General features: G+C 40.6%; 1 protein-coding gene across 3 annotated transcripts in view; it reads right to left on the bottom strand.

Annotated features, from left to right (window-relative positions):
- LOC109937822 (interleukin-17 receptor A) overlaps positions 1 to 20,088 on the bottom strand; it is a 45,604-nt gene extending 25,516 nt beyond the window's left edge. For 2 of the 3 annotated variants that reach the window (XM_048607430.1, XM_048607431.1), the window contains exons 1-4: positions 19,771 to 20,087; positions 15,912 to 15,936; positions 8,433 to 8,579; positions 3,008 to 3,132 (exon numbers count right to left, since the gene is read on the bottom strand). In XM_048607430.1, the coding sequence (XP_048463387.1) occupies positions 3,008 to 3,132; positions 8,433 to 8,579; positions 15,912 to 15,936; positions 19,771 to 19,863 (390 nt within the window). In that variant the 5' untranslated portion in view covers positions 19,864 to 20,087. Of the gene's footprint in view, positions 1 to 3,007; positions 3,133 to 8,432; positions 8,580 to 15,911; positions 15,937 to 19,770 lie in introns of all 3 variants that reach the window. The other variant, XM_048607432.1, reaches the window with a different exon arrangement.
- Positions 20,089 to 20,292: the final 204 nt, after the last annotated feature.

Raw genomic sequence — 20,292 nt, 5'->3', positions numbered from 1 at the left:
GGTCCTTGAAAAATGAGGACATCTGAGATGTACGGGAGTGGAGTGCCTCATCCTGGGAGCAGATGCAGTGGAGGCGAAGGAATTGGGAATAGGGGATGGCATTTTTGCAGGAAGGTGGGTAGGAGGAGGTGTATTCTAGGTAGCTGTGGGAGTCGGTGGGCTTGAAATGGATATCGGTTTCTAGGTGGTTGCCAGAGATGGAGACAGAGAGGTCCAGGAAGGAGAGAGAGGTATTAGAGATGGTCCAGGTGAACTTAAGGTTGGGGTGGAAGGTGTTGGTGAAGTCGATGAACAGTTCGAGCTCCTTGTGGGAGCACAAGGCAGAGCTGATACAGTCATCAATGTAATGGAGGAAGAGGTAGAGTTTAGGGCCAGTGTAGCTACGGAAGAGGGATTGTTCCACGTAACCTACAAAGAGGCAGGCATAGCTTGGGCCCATGCGGGTACCCATGGCCTCCCCCTTTGTCTGTAGGAAGTGGGAGGAATTGAAAGAGAAGTTGTTGATGGTGAGGACGAGTTTGGCTAAGTGGATGAGGGTGTCAGTGGAGGGGGACTGGTCGGGCCTGCAGGACAGGAAGAAGCGGAGGGCCTTTAGGCCATCTGTATGGGGAATGCAGGTGTATAGGGACTGGACGTCCATGGTAAAGATGAGGTGTTGGGAACCGGGGAATTGCAAGTTCTGGAGGAGGTGGAGGGCCTGGGTCGTGGACTAGTCATAAATACTGTGGTAACAAGATCAGGTCAGAGGCTAGGAATCATGCAGGAGGTAACTCACTGCCTGACTCCCGAAATCCTGTATGGGAGAAGACTTCCCATTTGCCTAAATTTGTGCAGTTGCAACACTAAGTTTGACACCATCCAGGACAAAGCAGCCTGCCTGATTGCTTGTGGATATATTGCAACAGACCTAAGTAGCAACAATATGCCATTAACAAGATGCACTGCTGTAATTCACCAAGGCTCCTTCGGCAGCAACTTCCAAATCTGTGACCATTACTACCTAGAAGGGCAAGGGCAACAGATACATGGGAACACCATCCGCATATTCCCTTCCAAGCCATTTACCATTCTGCAATGGAAATATATCACGATGCCTTCAGTGTCACAGGGTCAAAAATCTTAAAACTCCCTAATGGCATTGTGGGCTTACCTATATCAAATGAACTGCAGAGAAAGTAGCTCATCAACTTCTCAAGGGCAATAAATACTGGGTAAGCTAGTGACTCCCACATTCTGTGACTGAATAAAAAGCATTTAAAAAAAGGGAAGACTGGCAATACCTTACCAATGTCTGAAAATGAAAATTATAACTGCCCCAAACAAAGGCCATACAGAAACTGAAAAATGCAGTGGGTCAAAGGACCATAATTTAATTTGTAGGTGGGCACTATATTCAATCATTCTGTTTTACTCATTCCTGAGATCTGGATATCAGGGATAAGGCGAACATTTGTTCTCATACTTAATTTCCATTGGATAGGTAGTGGTGAGCTACTTTTTTGATCTGCTGCAGTCTTTGTGATGTTGGTATGTCCACAATGTTGTTAGGAAGAAAATCTGAGAATTTAGACCAGATGACCATGAAGGAATAGCAATAGCAATAAATTCCAAGCCAGGTCACAAGCGACTGACAGGGAACTTACCTCTGGTGGTGTTCCTATGAGTCTGCTACACTGAAGGAAAAACAAAAACTGCTGGAGAAGCACCGCAGGTCTGGTAGAATCTGTGGAGAAAGAAATAAAGTTAATGCTTTGAGGCCAACATGATTCCTCTTCAGAATTCTGAAGAGCAGTCATATTGGACTCAAAATGTTAACTTTGTTTCTCTTTCCACAGATGCTGCCAGACCTGCCGAGTTTCTCCAGCACTTTGTTTGTATTTCAGATCTTCCACATCCAAAGTACTTTGCTTATATCTCTGCCGCCCTAATCTTCTAGGGGTAAAGGTTAAGATTTGCAAGGTGTAGTCAAAGGAGACTTAGCAAGTCGCTGCGATACAACTTGTAGATAATGTTCATAACAGTCATTGTGTGCTAGCAGTAGAAGCAATTTATTGTGGTTAAAAGGGTGCTGATCAAGTAACGTGCTTTTTCTTGGATAGTGTTCAGTTTCTTGCCTTGTTGGCGTTGAACTCATCCAGGCTAGTGGGTGATATTGCATCATGCTCCTGATGTGTGGATAGTTCCAGGACTGGCCATATGGCAGTTCCTTTGGGTTTGAGACCTGAACCAACAATTTCAACCTCCAAGGATAAAAGGACAACAAGTGCAAGCTTTCCCTTCAAGTCACATATTATCCCAACTTGCATACCGTTTCTTCTTTGTTGCTAACTGCCGAAACTCTCTCCCAACAGCCACTGGGAGTAACTTCACAACATGGGCTGTGGTGTCTGAAGAAGGCAGTTCACCACCAGGCAGGAACAGCAAATAAATGACAGCTTTGCTCTCGATGCAAAAGTCCCAAAAATTAATTATAATAAAAGCACCACCCACTTTTACCAGACCAAATTCCTGCTCCTCCACCTAATGAATCTTTTCCAGCTCACTGTAGCCTGCAGTGACCTTTCTCCCCGCACCTAACCCCAATTGTTGTTATAAAGGCCCTCTTCATCGATCATGACCTGCTTAGGCTGCACTGAAGAACCTCTTCCTTTCCCATTCTCGACAATCAAGCCCAAGCCATGATCTCTTCTGTCCTTACTAGTCAAATAGTCTCAGCCTCCACCTCCCTAACTTGGAGGAAGGGTCAACAGACTTGAAATGTTAACTGTTTTTCTCTCCATAGATGCTGCCAGACCAGCTGAGTTTCAGCAATTTCCATTTTTGTTTCAAATCTCCTGCATCCACAGTTCTTTGCTTTATCTTTAAGCCTGATGCTGAAGGAATTCCCAGCTTAAAGCTGCATTAATGTAGTATACAGGCTGGCGCTGTTTGTGCTGACTGATGGAAAGTACAAACACAAGGAGAAAACTTGAGCTGTAATATCTACAGAGCTTTCTTTAGCACATACCTTCTCTCCTTGTGGATTTAGTTGGTTGCTTATCTTGTTTTTGAATCGATATTGAATACATTTCTCCTCTCCATTGCTTAGTTTTTTCACAGAGATCTCTATTCCTTGAGAATACGTTATACTGGCTGCAAAACCCAAAATGAACCAAACTGATCAGTACTTGTACCAAATTCAAAACATTGTTCAGTGTTGATGTTCAAAGATGCTATTATTAAACAGGATTGAAGTGAGTACTCATTATGAACCATTAAGTGCACTTGTAATTTTTTCTCCACATTTTGGGCTCAGTGTCAGGGTCAGACAAAACACTTCCAACATCATACAGTCAAAATAGTCCAGACATACAGCTGATATAAATCAGACAATGGGACAGGTTCTGCTTTGGTGCAGTCAAGGGGCTAGAACACAAAAATGCTGCAGATTTGAGAAGTATTCTGTTACCCACCAAGAGTTTCCACTCAAATTACTAGGAGACAGCACAATTAGATAAGGTATTAGAACATAATGCATTTTTAAAAATTCTTAATATATTTAAGATTAAATTGGCTCATTCCAATCAATATTGCTGAAAATTGATTTATTACAAAAGTAAGAATTTTAATTGGTACCTATTCCATTATCTGTGAGCAATAGATTTTAAAAACTGAAAATAACTTTTACTAAACTAAACAGAACAATTTGTCAGTTAGCTAGTATAGTGATCACTTTTTTCATAAATTAAGATTAAAAATCTTTTAAAACATGTTGATTAGTGGCCATCCACATAGAAAAAATTCAAATATTTTTAAAGAGTCTCCTTGAACCACAACCAAGCAAAATAGGAGAAATAATCTCAAAGTAGGGAGTGTATTTTCAAAAATAACATTTAAGATGGAGATAAGGAGGAATTGCTTCTGTATATTGTTAATCTTTCAGCTCTCTTCCCTAGCGAGCAGTGGAGGCAGTGTCATTAAATACATTGAAGGTTGAGTTCGTCAGATTTTTGATCTATGGAGGGCACACAGTGAAGTGTAAGGTAATTGATATTTCATGACAAGTTTAACAATAATCATGCAATTAAAATATATTCATCAATTAACCTATAATACCATTCTGCTTAACTGTAACCTACATAAAGTTTAGTATTTTACTATCATGTGACACTGCATGGCTTCATCTGCTACAGAAATGCACCACAGGATTTTAAACAGAATAAAAGTAACACACTAACATACCTGCAACCTTCAAATGTTGAACGAGCAAGTTTACATCCTCTTAAATCTTTAAGATCTTTATCAAAACCCTGGTGTTATCAACAGTGGAAAGCTAGAAAGGATTTATTGAGTGAAAGAAAGAAAAAGAATATTGCATTTGGGTTCTGCATCAAGTCATAGAGCATGGAAAAGACCCTTTGGTCCAACTCATTCATGCCATGTTTCCCCAATTAAACTGGTCCCATTGACCTGCATTTGGCCCTTTTCCCTCTAAACTTTTCCTATTCATGTACCTGTCCAAATGTCTTTTAAATGTTGTAACTGTACCTTTATCTACCACTTCCTTTGGCAGTTCATTCCACATATGAACCACCGTGTGGGGAAAAAGCGGCTCCTCAGGTCCCTTTTAAACCTTTCTCCTCTTACCTTAAAATTACGCCCTCTAGTTTTGTACTCCCTTACCCTAGGGAAAAGACCTTTGCTATTCACCTTATCTATGCCCCACATGATTTTATAAATCTCTATAAAGGTCACTCCTCAACCTTCTATGTCTAGTGAAAAATGTCCCAGCATCTCCTTACAACTCAAACCTTCCAGTCCCAGTAACATCCTTATAAATCTTTTCTGCACCCTCTCCAGTTTTTTTTTTAAATCATAGTGTTTTAGAAGAGAAGTAATTGCTTTTGGCTACATGTAATTCTTTGTATTTGAGCTAACTTTGTAACAAAGTTTGTAACTGTATAATCGTCTGGACTTTTATCATTCAAAACTATGTAGTGACTGAATTTATTAAGTATCTCATTGCCTGACTTCTTATACACTGTGCATGAAGAAATTATACTTTGTACAAACTGTATGTAAATTTTTAAAGTGACACATATATTGCAATTTGTTGTAGTATTTTATGACTTTCTGTATTAGTTTTGAATAGGTGTAACGTTACAACCAACTTTTTCACAATGTCCTTTTTTCAAAAAAAAAGTAAAGGAACTTGCTCCAACCACTCATACGGAGAGGAAAAATGTCACCTAATAAGTGACCTCTACATACCAATCATTGATAAGCGTTATAATTATGAGGAACTTGTACCAGTTAGGCAAATTCAGATGATGAGCTCAGGCTAACAATCCTGAGGACGTAACAGCATTTAATCAATAGGCAAGGAAGATATCAAAATATCTTTTTAACCATAGCAAGCATTCACATGGCAACAGACCAACTATAATGAGAAGGATGGTCTTGAGAGTAATTGGTGTTTAAGGTACAAATTAGAGGATTAATCAGAGGAAGTTACATCATTCAATGCCCATCACCCTCGGGGACCAATTGTAAATTAGAAATGAGCATTGCCTTAGTCTTCACCCATAAATCACAAATGCTAGCATCAAAGTTCAGGAGTTAATAAGAAAAGCAAATAGAATGTTAGCCCTTATGTCAAAACGCAGGGGAGTACAAAAGTAGGGAGCTTTGCTAAAACCACACAAGGCACTAGTTAGATGACGACTGCGAACAGCCCTGGTTCCTTTATTGAAGGAAAGGTATTGGGACATTGGTGGTAGTCAGGAGAACACTGATGCTGAGTATGGAAGGACTATCTTATAAGGAGAAACTAAGTAGGTTGGGGCTGTAGTCATTGGAGTTTGGAAGAAAACAGGCAACCTTATTTAAACATACAAGATTCTTAGTGCACTTGACAGGTTAGATGTGGAAAGGTTGTTTCCCCTTGTGCGAGATGTTTAGGAGAAGAGGGTATGATCTCAGAACAAGCGACTGCACATTTAAGACAGATAAGGAAGAATTCTTTTCTGAGAGTAGTGAAACTGTGGAATTGCTTTTTTTAAAATAGCACAGGGCTGTCAATGAGGAATCATTAAATATATTCAACGCCGAGATACAGATTTATAATCAGGAAATGAAGGGTGATAGGGAAAAGACAGGAAAGTGGAGTTAAAGATTATCAGATCAATTATGATCTAATTGAATGGTGGAGCAGACTCAATGGGCTGAAATCTCCTGCTTCTGCTCTTAAGTCTCATGGCCTCACCTAGTCTCATCAAAATGAAATAATGCCATTGATCATGCAATGGGTTGTGGCTTGTAGAAGGTGAATAAGCAGCAGCTTTCAGTAACCAAGAGATGTGTACCAAGTTTGAAACTTAAGTTTGCAGAGCCTGCTGGCTAGTTGGTAGCAGAAGACAACAGAGACGTCAGAATAGACCAGAGATGGAGTGTCTGAAATGAGAAACAAAAACCAAAGTTTGCTGCCCTGCTTTGATGAATATTGTTTTATAGCTTATATTTCCTGAGTTAAAACACCAGGTGAACCATTTAGGCAATAGGAGAAAGTCTCAAACAAAAATAGACATTGGGATTGGAGTTTAAATTGTAACCTTAAAACCTTAAAACCTTAATCTCCTAAACCAGTATTAGGAGATTATAGAAATTTGGTCTGCCCTGATTTTTGCTTACAATTCTTCAATCTGTTCACTTGCTGCGACAAAGGGCAATAATAATGGAACTGGGTTCCATGTGGTCAGGGAAATGCCTGAAACAAAGTCCATTGATGTAGTTTCAATGCTGAAAACTGTTGTGGTTTGGTAAGATACAAAGCCCTTATTAGGCATTGGGAAGGTCAGGCAATGTAAGATAGCCATCAAGAAATTCAAATCAAGAATTTAGAGGGATATAGGATCAGTTTATAATGGCATCATGGTTGGCACAGACATTGGGGGCTGATGGGCCAGTTCCTGTGCTGGACTGTTACACCTTTTATATATGTTCAGAAGAAACTACTTTACCCCAAGACTGGTAAGAACTTGGAACTTGCCCCAAAACAGCGGTTGAAGCAGTTAGTATAGATGTATTTAAAAGGGAAGCTAGACATGTACATGAAGGGAAAAGGAAGAGAGGGATATACTGAGATTTAAATGAAGAAAACTGGCAGGAGGTTGAACTAGATCAAGGATACTAGCATTCACTGGTTAAATGAAATAGTTTGTTCCAAAGCCATTTATCCTATATAAGATTAGAGCTAGCTATGCAAGGAAAATATATTTGTGTACACAACTTATACAAAAAGTCAGGCCTCACTGGGAAGCATGCTGGAAATCAAGCTCCACTACTCCCAGAGTCAGAGCTAAATATTTTAATCAAAGTACATGAAATCCTTAATTTACCTGTCAGATGATATATCCAGGTTAACAAAAAACAGACAAAGTTTCTGTACCCAACAAGAACAACTCTTTACTTATGGTTAGAATCTTTATTTATGATAAACAACTATGAAATTTTGACATAACTCTGCTATTTAAAACTCTAACTCCCTTCCCCTTACACACAGCCAAAAGAAAATTGATGCTTTAAGTGACACGGAAAAAATACACAAGGGAAACAGTTGATAGCACTAGCCCTCCGGATTTCCCTGTATTTCCCAAGTTTTTCAGGACCTACAAGATGGTTGCTGATAATAGCTAAAGTCACTGATTTACTAGTTAAAAACAGCAGCTTACAGCAACTGTGACAGAAAATAAACCGACTTTCTTTTGGCATTTTACTGGAGAGAGAGAGAGAGAGAGAGAGAGAGAGAGAGAGAGAGAGAGACACACACTCTCACACACACACCCTTCAGGAGTCTGAAGGCTACTGCCATTATCATGCACATGCACAAACCAAAGTTGTTGTCAGGCTGATGGCCTTTGGTTTGTGGAATTGTAACCAGTTATGGCCAAATCTCATTTTGTATACACGCCTTGTGCTGGCCCATCTAACAGCTTCACCTACTGCTTGAACAAAGAAGCAGTGTAATGTGACTTAGAGGGAGTTTCAGTACTTCTTAAAATTCCTTTCATATTCCTCTGTTTTAAAACGAGCAATCATTTTTCCATTTCAGCCCATGATGAAATATACAAATAACTAATAAGATAAGGTCTTTACAAAAAAAGTGTTTCAATGCTGATCTGAAAAACTAGTCTAAAGAAAAATAAAACCAAACCCATGCATCTTTGTTAATAGATCACCCTATTCATACCATAGGTTATCAAAGTCCCCTCTTGTCTCATCCTCACTCACGGAGACAAGTCACTCCTGAGCAAGCCCTGCAGCTGGCTGGAACGCGTCAGCCACTATAAACACACAACCACTAGCAATAAGATAGATAACTAACACAAGATAACTAAAAGGAATCAGTAGAAGCTACTATTCCTTAAAATAAAACTTCCACTTTCCATGCTTACCATCTGTTCTTAATCTCCAGCTGATGGACAGTACAAGCACTGAGACTCCAGTTGCATTTGTTCGATTGGCAATATTAACATGCAGCTCCTTGGGAAATGAAGGTGTCCAATGGGTAAAACTCAACCAACTGCTATCCAAACAGCCACCTGATCATGGCAATAAGGAGGAAAATAAAACATATTTGTGTCAGCAAATTCCAACTGCAAAATTAATCACTTTTAAAAATAAGCCACATTCCAGTTTCTGATTGTACTACTAGGGTAGAAACAACTGTTCCACATGAGCACAGCTGAATAGTTATGTCTTTCCTCACTTTTGGGAACATTTCCACAGGTGACAACGTCTAAATCTTTGGTCAGTGTTTCAGGATAGGCATTGATACTGGTACATAGGTCAGCTGCCCATGTTGTTCTCAGCCACAAGAAATTGAAAGTATGAAACAATGAGGAGAAAACAACTTGCACTGCCCTGACTCCAATCTGTCAGCCTGTAGCTGGGACTGTGTTACAGCCATTTCATCATAGAAGGGCAATGACATGAATTAACGTGTAACACCAAACCATTCATACTTACACTTAACAATGCAGGGGCATCAGCTATTACAACTTATTACAATATGTTAAGGACTTGGATGAAGAGACCAAGTTTAATGTATTCAAATTTTCAGAAGATACAAAGCTGTTGGGAATTGTTACAAAGCAGAGGTCGACCCCTCCCCCCGCCCGCCCCGATAACTAAAACCGAAATACCCAGAGAAGCTCGCCTCACCTCATAATCTGTTAAAGAAATTGTGAAAATTGGTATAACCTGCCTCTCAACTGCCGCCCCCCAATCTGTTATAAATGAGAGGTTAAATGGGATAAACTCCTGACAGTCACTCTATAATCAACAAGTAACAATTTATTTATCTATCTCTAACAGTGAACAAATTAACAGAACTATTAACAAACCGAACAATTCCCCCTTAACTACTAACTAATGTCAAATAAAACAAAATTCTAATAGTACGCTGTTCCAATAGATGCAAATCCCACTTATATAAACCAAATTAATTAAAAAAATTAAAACTTAATTTCTCGCAATTACAGCCAGGATACATCTTCCTGAATGCTCTATGCCTTCTCCGCTGTTCCTCAGCTAGCAGCACCTTTCTCTGTCAAATTCTTGTGTCAGGAATATTAGCCAAGAGTGCCACTGTACCTTTAGTCAGACAATAATTTTCTGAGAGCTTAGAGAATTCTGAGAGAGCCAGTGAGTTTCTCTTTAGGGCTGCTGGTTGTTAACTCTAATAGATGGCAGTTGCTCTCACACCAATTTTCAAATACTTTCTTCTTTTCTACCCTTGATGACCTATTAATTTCTTACAATAGGATTGGTCCTAGGTTGTCAGAAACATCAAATTTGAATTTATTGGTTTTTAGTTTCTAATTGCCTGGTATAAATTAATTGGCTGATTTTCAAACGGATTGCCTTAACAACAAAACAAACCACTGCCTGGGTTGTTAACCACACAGTATTTTTGATACAATGCTTCAATTTCAGGAGCTCTCTATGCACCTGCCCTTTTTTAAATATCCAAGCCTAAAAAAAACACATCTTTTAAAATGGACCATGCACTCTTCCCTGTCATTTTACAAACATCAAATACTCTACCCAACTCTGCAACAGAATGTAAGTTGTGAGGAGTACACAAAGAAAAGTCTGCAAAGAGATATAAACAGGTTAAGTGAGTGCTCAACCAGGGTGCAGATCATGGAATGGAATCTAGAATAATTTTAGCAGGCAAGGAGGTCATTTTGACTGTTGTATTGGCTCTCTGCAAGGGTATTTCACCTAGTTCTAGTATCTAGTCTTTTTCTTTTTGTCCAGCAAATTTTTACTCTTCAGATAATTATTTAATTCCCTTTTAAAATCTGGCATTGAATTTGTCTCCACCATACTCTCAGGTAATGAACACCTGATCTTAATTATCTGACAGGTTAAAAAAAAAAATCATATTGTTACTTCTTTCACCACTTGCCTTAAATCAGTGTTGCTTATTTCATGACCATTTCATCAATGGAAAATGTTTCCACTCATTCTGTTCAAACTCCTCATTTTGAGCATGTCTATCAAATCTGCTCTTTATTTTCTCCAATTCTTTCACTTAACACTTGGGCTCTTGGAAGTATTCTTATGAATCTTTTCTGCAGTATCCCTAAATACCCTCATATCCTTCCTAAAAAGTGTGGAACTTCTTGGACTTTGTACTGAAGAACAAGGTTTTTGCCATTGGGGATTTGGTTTTGTTTCTCATCAGCTTCAGTTATGTGTAAGAACACTTCTGGATAGAAAAGAAGGCTAGATTTTTACTAAATACAATTCGGTGACAGGGGACAAAAATAAATTAGTTGTAAAAATTCTTTTGAATATAACAAGGGAACTAGGTTTAAGGGCTCAGAGACAGTAGGAACTGCCGATGCTAGAGAATCTGAGATAACAAGGTGTAGAGCTGGATGAACACAGCAGGCCAAGCAGCATCAGAGGAGCAGGAAAGCTGATGTTTCATGTCTGGACCCTTCAGCTTTCCTGCTCTGATGCTGCTTGGCCTGCTGTGTTCATCCAGCTCTACACCTTGTTATCTTAGGTTTAAGGGCTATTGTGGCACATTGGTAGTGTCACTACGTCTGAGCCAGGAGCCCCAGATTCAAGTCCCACTTGCTCCAGAGGGGTGTAATAGCATCTCAGAACAGGTTGATTTGAAATAAAATTAAGGTGCTCAATAGCATATCTGTTAACATTGGGGAGAATATATCGAGAACTCCATTCCTTCAAAATGTCCCAGGGCTTTTCAGCTAAATAACTACTGGGATGGATAACTCTGTAAATTAAATATACAATGTACATAATTGCATCATTATTTGTGAGCAAGAATTTGGTGCAATCTGCTATTAGAACTAATTTGTTAGTAATAAGGTAGTTGAATCATTGAACCCTTTCCGCCTATGCTATCATTAAACTAGACTGTGGCTGATATGTATTTTTAAAGAAAAGAGCTGGGTTATGAGATCTCTTATGGCACCGTGGTAGTATCCCTACCTCTGAGCCAGGAGATCCAGATTCATCAGAGGTGCTAACAGAGGTGTATAATAACATCTCTGAACTGGCTGGTTCAAAAATATCAAGACAAGTCTACAGTTAAATTTTAAGAGCTAGGTTTTTCAATAATGGGGAGGTTGGCTTATGGGCAAAGAAAAAATCCAGAAGGGAAAGGTGGATCTGGTGTTTGTACTAAACTATAGATTTTCAATAAAACCCTCAATCTCTGATCATCTTTTGTTGCCTAATTCAGCATATGGATATTGGTCTGTTCAACACCCAAAATTGAACACAATACTCAAACAGAACGTACCGAGTTTTTATACAGCTTTAATCACTACCTATTTGTTTTTGTCCTCTATGGTTCCATTTATAAAGTCTAGAATCTCATATGGCATATTTACTGCTTTCTCAACCTGTGCTGCCAATTAATTGGACACATATGCTCTCAAGTTCCTCTGTTCTGGCATTCCATTTTCAGTATTGTACCATTTATTGCACTTGCTTCTTCTTCCCACTTCTTCACGTTTTCACAACACTTCAAAGTTTTGTATCATCCACAAATTTTGAAATTATGTCCAGCATAACTAATATAGATTAAGAAAAGTAATTGCCCTAATGCTGTACTCTGGGAAGACCCCTTATTTAAATTCTTCCTGTCTGACAAACTCCTCACCACCACTGTTTCTTGTCACGCTGCCAAACTTTTACCCATGTTACTTATTCCAAGGGTTCTAACTTTGCTTGAAAGTCTGTTATGTAGTACATTTCAGATATCTCTTGGGAGTCCATCTACATCACATTAACTGCATGACCTTCTTCAACCTTCTGTTACCACATCAAAAATTCAAGCAGATTAGGTAACCATGATTGTTGGATTTATTTAATAATTCCACATTTGTCCATTACTGTTAACAATGTCCCGAATAATAATTTCTGAAGTCATTCCCACCATCACAATTAAACTGTCCATCTTGTAGCTGATGGGCTTATTGACACCATTGTTCAGAGAGTGCATATATTTGCAATTCTCCAGTCCACTGGCACAATATCCCTATCCAAATAGGAAGATTATGACTAGAACTACCACAATATTCCCCTCAGTATTCTTGGATGCATCACATCAGCCCTGGTGATTTATCAACTTTAAGTGCAGCCTATTTATCCTCTTTAGAAATTTTTAGCCCACCTGTGTCCTGACTACCTCTTCTTTCTCTAAAACTTGGGCAGTATCTTCTTCTTTGAGAAAAACAAAGTACTTATTCCTTTGCATTCTGTCTGTTGAATATGGCCTGTGCCTTCCTCATGACGTGCTTCCACATGGTCGTGGATTGAACTTAAGAGGTAAGACTACAGGCTCTGATATTTGTATGCTCTAAGGAGCAGCACAGTGGCTCAGTGGTTAGTACTGCTGCCTCATCACCAGGGACACAAATTCAATTCCACTCTTGGTCAACTGTCTGCGTGGAGTTTGCATGGGTTTCCTCCAGATGATCCGGTTTCCTCTCAGTCCAAAAGATGTGCAGCTTAGGTGGACTGGCCAGGCCAAATTGCCCATAGTATCCAAGGATGTGCAGGCAGCAAATGCAGCATTACAAGGATAGGGTAGAGGGGTATGTCTGGGTGAGATGCTCTTCAGGGTGTTGATATGGGCCTAATGAGCTGATCCCACACTGTACGGACTCTATGATACTCAACTTGCACCTCAGCCATATTGGCTGTGTCCCTAAAAGTCCCCCTTTTAGGCCCCATTCCCTTTTTTCTAACTAACATTTTTCCAATTATATGGCTATTAAAAAAGTTTTGGATTCATTTTATGTTAGTGGACAGTTTATTATCATTCTCTCTTTGTTTCTCTTTTCTTTTTCTCCTCTGCACTTTCCATATTCAGAGGTTCTAAACTGTATTTCATCCATTAGGGGATAAGTGGAGACAAAGTTACGCCAGCAACTTTTCTGCAACTACAGATGGCTGGCTCTGGAGCAGCACAAACAAAGATCACAGCCTATAGACCTACTCTAAGTTCAATCCACAACCCCACATGAAAGCACATCATAGCGAGGGCACACAACATATTCAACGGAAGAAACAAGAATAAAGAGAACAACAGATTTTGTTACTACGTATAACTGCTCAATGCCACACTTCCAAATGCAGCTACCTATTGGGAATTGAAATTCATGAGATTTGTGACTATGTCTTGGAGATGATATTAGCTCAGGTTTTTGACCACCACCAAACAAAAGGAGCACAGCTGAGAATTAGCGCTGAGGAGAATCCAACAAAGGCTGTGGTTTTGAAGGTGCATTCGTGACCCTGTTGTCATGCCCATGACAGGTGTTTGGAATCATTTACTATTCCATGTTACTATATAGCAATAATATGAATTTACTGATCATTTTGATCTGCTTTTTCAACTTACTGAATAGCAGGTTGACTAGTACAATTGTTTACCAAAACAAACAACTGACTGGCTCACACATTCATTCTATTAGCATTTAACACAAAGCTAGAAAGCACATTTAATATGTAATTTGTAAAAATTAAGTAGCCTATCAAGTCAGTCAGATGTGTGATTTATATACATATAATATATTTTAACGTCATTTAGTTTACAGTTTAGATTTGAACTAGTGGGTTTTGGTCTGTGTGTAAGAGTGACTTTAATGTTCAACTTGTCGGTATTTCTGGAGTTTTTTTTTAATAAAAGCCAGAGTGAGAAACATCAGTAATGTGTGCAGAATGAAGACATTGGGAGTGTTGTCCTTTTAGAGAAGGTGGCTGAGAGGGGATTTGATTGAGGTTTTCAAAGTCATGAGAAGGCTTAACAGTAGATAGAGAGCAGTTACTCCTGCTCATAAAAGAAAAAAAATTAACAAGAGGGCATGGATTTAAAGTGATGTGCAAACAAAGCTATGGCAGTGAGAAAAAATATTTTTTCACACAACGAGTAGTTTGGGTGTTGATTACATATATCTGGAAATGTGGTAGATGCGGTTTCAATTAAGGCATTCAAGAAGGATCTGGATGATTATTTATATAGAAAAGGTGTGCAGAAATAATGGGAGACTGACACTGGGTAATAGAACTACTGCAGGTAGATTGGTTTTACTTGAAAGGTCCAGCCCAGAAGTATTTGGGTAGAACATTGCATGGTATGTGAAGTTAAGAAAGTTTAAGGTCAGTATGTGACAAATCAAGAAAAAGGTTTTAAATCTCTCAAGACCAGGAGTTGAAAGAAACAGCTAAGTAAATCTATAGATATGATGATAGAGAAGGGAATTTTTGGCATTCAAGTACTAGAACTTGATAGTCATAGAATCATAGAATCCCTACAGTGTGGAAACAGGCCCTTCGGCCCAACAAGTCAACACCGAACCTCAGAGCATCCCACCCAGACCCATATAACCCACCTAATCTACACTTCCCTGAACACTACGGGCAATTTAGCATGGCCAATCCACCTAACCTGCACATCTTTGGACTGTGGGAGGAAACCGGAGCACCCAGAGGAAACCCACGCAGATAAGGGGAGAACGTGCAAACTCCACACAGACAGTCGCCTGAGGCTGGAATCGAACGCGGGTCCCTGGCGCTGTGAGGCAGCAGTGCTAACCACTGTGCCGTCCTAGTGTTAGCGATAGTGTTGTGATAGACAGGATTGTATTTTATCATGTGTTTCAAAATCTTTTAAAGCGCATTATTTGAAAAAAGCTTGGTTTAACCCACTTTATCTTCACTTCGGCACAGTGGCACAGTGGTTAGCACTGCTGCCTCACAGGGCCAGCGACCCTGCTTCGATTCCACCCTCGGGCGACTGTCTGTGTCGAGTCTGAACATTCTCACCATGTTTGTGGGGCTTTCATCCAGGTATTCTGGTTTCCTCCCACACTCCAAAGATGTGTAGGTTAGGTGGATTGGCCATGCTAAATTGCCCATAGTGCCCAGGGACATCCTGGGTGGGTTAGTCATGGGAAATGCAGGGTTACAGGGATAGGGTAGGGAGGTGGGTCTGGGTAGGATGCTCTTTGGAAGGTCCATGTGGACTCAAATGGGCTGAATGGGCCCTTTCACACTATAGGGATTCTATGAAAACCAAATCTGCAGCATTATGTCAGAGATAGTAAGAACTGCCGATGCTGGAGTCAGAGATAACACAGCGTGGAGCTGGAGGAACTCAGCAACCAGGCAGCATCAGAGGACCAGGAAAGCTGACGTTTTGGGAAATCTATGAAGAAGGGTCCAGACCCGAAATGTCAGTTTTCCTACTCCTCTGATGCTGCTTGGCCTGCCGTGTTCATCCACCTCTACATCTTGTTATCTCAGATTCTCCAGCATCGGCAGGTCCTACTGTCTCAGGAACAAATAAAAGATTTTTTTAAAATGGGAACCGTACTTACCAATATGAACAGTACAATTCAAGCCCTGTTTGGAAAAAAAAAAGAGAAATTTCAGCCAAGAGCAAATGCAACACTGTTTAATTTAACTACTGGTCCGAGTTATACACTAAGCATTTTTTGGTCTCTTTATGTTTACAAACAGGAAGTACATTTACTAGATTATCTGTACAATGTGCATGTATTTTGTGTCCTTTGCTCACAGGATATATACAATACAGTACAAACAATGGAGTAGAGCATTGTTAGTTCAGATTTGCATACTTGATGCTAAACAAATTCAGTGACAATGACTAGCTTTTGATGCTGTTGCCCACAGGTGTCTGTTGGCTGGAACACTGGGAAATCCCCTTTCTTGCCTTCGACTGTGCTCACTAGCTCAGGAAGACTGAACCTTGATTTACTGCCGCCTGCTCAATTGTGTACTGGGGTGTCAGTTTTGACAGTGTTTAAGTTCTGGACTACTGGTCACATCAACAACTTTCAGATCCACACGAGAGAGCTATTCACCAAACCGGAAACAACTCAGTTTGAAAAAAAGATAGTTATAAGGAAGTTAACTATGAAGTACAAGACTTCTTGATGAGCAGGTTTTAAATGAGCTCAGCAAAGCACCATGTTCTAGGAACAGAGTGTTGCACAATAAGTACAGCAATAATCTTTGATGACTCACACACTGCTAATATTGGAAATTCCCCACATATGTTGAAGTAGTGCTCTCGTATGACAATATAAGGGACCAGCCTCCCAGCCTGACTTGATCCCTTGCAACAATAGGCGAATTACAACAGGTCCTTGGCAGACGCCATCTCCCTGGCCCAATGCTCATCCCTGGAACATCTGGATAACAAGGATGCCTATGTCAAGCTCCTACTTTCCGACTACAACTCCGCCTTTAATGGCTTAATTCCAACCAAATTAATCTCAAAACTGAGACCCATATCTCTGCTCCACCCATTGCAACTGGATCCTCGTCTTCCTGACCCACAGACCATAATTAGTGAGAAGGGGCAACAAGACCTCCTCCATGATAATCCTCAACATCCGTGCCCCGCAGGGCCACATACTCAGCCGCTTGCTTTACTCCCTGTACACTCTCAAACGTGTGGCCAAATTTTGTCCTAACTCCACCTACAAGTTTGCTGATGACACCACATTGCAGGCTGGATCTCAAACAATGGCGAGACAGAACACAGGAAAGAGTGCTTGGTGATTTGGTGTAAAAATAACAATCTCTCCCTAAATGTCAGCAAAATGAAAAGAGCTGGTCATTGACTTCAGGAAGCAAGGTGGAGGGCACACCCCTGTCTGCATTAATGGTGCTGAGGTGAAGATGATCGGAAGTGTCAAGTTCCTGTTTGTGACATCACCTACAATCTGTCTTGGACCACCCACGTTGATGCTATGGTCAAGAAAGCACAACAATGCCTCTACTTCCTCAGGATAAGTGAATTTGGCATGTCTGTAAAGACTTACTAATTTTTATAGTTGTACAATAGAAAGCTTTCTATCCGATGCATCGTAGCATGGTATGGCAACTGCTGTGCCCAGGACTGTTAAACTACAGAGTTGTAAACACAGCCCAGTCTATCACACATGCCAACCTTCCATCCATTGACTCCAACCATATTTCTCACTGCATCAGGAAAGCAGCCAACATAATCAAAGATTAAGGTTTTAGAGTAGATTTGTAGCTCGGGTTGTGGTTGGTTGGCTTGCCGAACTGGTTCGTTGTTTTTCCGCAGACGTTTCATTACCCTGCTGGGTAACATCATCAGTGCAGCCTCCGATGAAGTACTGTTGTGTTTTCCTGCCTGTTATTTAAACTCTGGAGTCCGTTGAGCTGGATTACCTCACTTTCGGTTTTCCTTCGCAGTGGTGTATATAGGGTCGAGCTCTATGTGTTTGTTGACGGCTTTCTTCGTGGAGTATCAGGTCTCTAGGAATGCCCGTGCTTGTCTCTGCTTTGCTTGTCCCAGTCGAATTGGTGGTTCTCCTTATCCATGTGGATAGAGATCGTACCACATGCCCTAACACACTCATCACGCTACCTTACATCACGAACACATCTGAACTGACCACAAGACTTCTACAACCACTGGGCATCAGAGTAGCACACAAACCCACATCAACCCTACGACAACTGCTCACCCGAACCAAAGACCCACTACCCACTATGGACAGGACCAATGTCATATACAAGATTCCCTGCAGACACTGTGACAAATACTACATAGGACAAACAGGAAGGAAATTAACAGTAAGGGTACATGAACATCAATTGGCTACAAAAAGACACGACCAATACTCACTCATCTCTATCCACATGGATAAGGAGAACCGCCAATTTGACTGGGACAACACCAAGATCCTGGGACAAACAAAGCAGAGACAAGCACGGGAATTCCTAGAAGCCTGGTACTCCATGAAGAAAGCCATCAACAAACACATAGAGCTTGACCCCATATACACTCCACTGCGAAGGAAAACCGGAAGTGAGATAATCCAGCTCAACGGACTCCAGAGTTCAAATAACAGGCAGGAAAATACCAATGGCGCTTCATCGGATGATGTTATCCAGCAGGGTAATGAAACGTCTGCGGAAAAACAACGAACCAGCTCGGCGAGCCAACCAACCACAACATAATCAAAGATCCCTCCCATCCTGCTTATAAACTCTTCCAAATTCTTCCATCAGACAGAAGATGTAAAAGCTTAAACACACATACTAATAAATTCAAAAACAGCCTCTTCCCCACTGTTATCAGACTTCTAAATGGACCTCTCAAATTTTAAATTTAAATGTTGATCTTGCTCTTTGTGCACCTTGTCTGCAGCTGCAACTTTGTATTCTTCGCTCTGTTCTACTACCCTAATGCACTTTGTATGGTATGATCCGCCTGTACTGCACACAAAAAAACTTTTCACTGTACCTAGGTACGTGACAATAATAAATCAAATCAACTGTCCAAATCATCATCCATAACCACAAAATTCTCAGTTGCTAGCAATTATTAGAAAATGACCTTTTTTTTGAAAAGATAAATAAAGTAATTTCTAGATCTAATCATGAAAAAAAATGGTGCATTAAATCTACATGCCCCTGGTAATACTTGGTATACTGTTTGCTGTTGAGACAATTTGTAGAGGATGCAGTTGTTAAAGAACAGTATGTGACGTTTTTGTGGAGCATCCATTTCCCCACTCTAAGGACAGCACCAGTGTGAAAGAACAGGGCAAGAATGCAACCCTTTCCAAACTATACTCTTACTGTCAAAATACATCAATTTCTGAAGAAGGGTCCAGACCCAAAACGTCAGCTTTCCTGCTCCTCTGATGCTGCCTGGCCTGCTGTGTTCATCCAGCTCTACACCTTGTTATCTAAATAATTACAGTAGCTGTTGATAGCCGTTCTGGTAATACCTATCATTGTTTTATCAACATTTGGCTAATTTCTACTAACTGCAACGATCCCATCAGGGATTTCTACATTCACAACTGACTTCGCTGCTGCTTAACTATGGCTGTGTCAAATTTCGGTAACTTCCGGTGGCCTTCCTAACAGCAGTTTATCAACAAAGGCAATTCGGGATGGAAACAAATAATGGGCCAGAACTGACACTTCACATTAAGTTTTTAGAAGTGCACTATCCGCATTAGTTTCATCTGAAACCCCTTGCAGAATAAATCACAGAAGGAAAATGTAGTAAAATTTGCATGTGACGCATACTGGTCTGGTTAGTTTCTTACACCTGAGCACAGTGCTCCAGCACATTCGTGACTTTTTTAAAAACTGTTTCACCATCACCTACCTCCTAGTTTAAACCCCAGCTGTAATCATTCCCCTCAAACCCAATCTTACCGGCTGTGAGCAGTCTCCCAGAATTTCCAGACTTACAGATCCAGCTCTACAAAGCAAAAGCACAAAGGTGATGATTAATTCCCGGGGATCCATGTGATTGCTTCACACCTGCCCGACTACAAACTGGAACCCGTGCGACGTCACCAACTTTCCAGAACTTTCCGGGGGGTAATCAATCGCTGAATGGGTCAGAAGCAGAGCCGAAGGCCGGAGCGAAGATCCTCAACTCAGTCCCGGTCTCTCAGCCACAACCGCCCCAGGGGACTCTTCGCTTCCTGGAACAACGAGGGCGGAGCAACAGGCTCGGAACCGCCCGTGTAAAGGAGACGGTGAGTCTGTTTCCGCAAGTTTAAAAACGGAAGGTGGGAGTTTCTTGTGGTACAGTAGCTGTGTCCCTAACCTCTGCGTCAGGAGACCTGAATTCAATTCCTACTTTCTCCAGAGGTGTGTGATAATATCTCACATCTCTGAACAGGTGGATTAGAAAGTCTCTGAAAGGGACAGTGATCCTGATATTAACAA

The sequence above is a fragment of the Rhincodon typus genome, chromosome 18 (assembly GCF_021869965.1).
Source record: "Rhincodon typus isolate 14 chromosome 18, sRhiTyp1.1, whole genome shotgun sequence".
NCBI classification, from domain to species: Eukaryota; Metazoa; Chordata; class Chondrichthyes; order Orectolobiformes; family Rhincodontidae; genus Rhincodon; species Rhincodon typus.
This window is presented reverse-complemented; position numbering and strand designations above follow the sequence as displayed.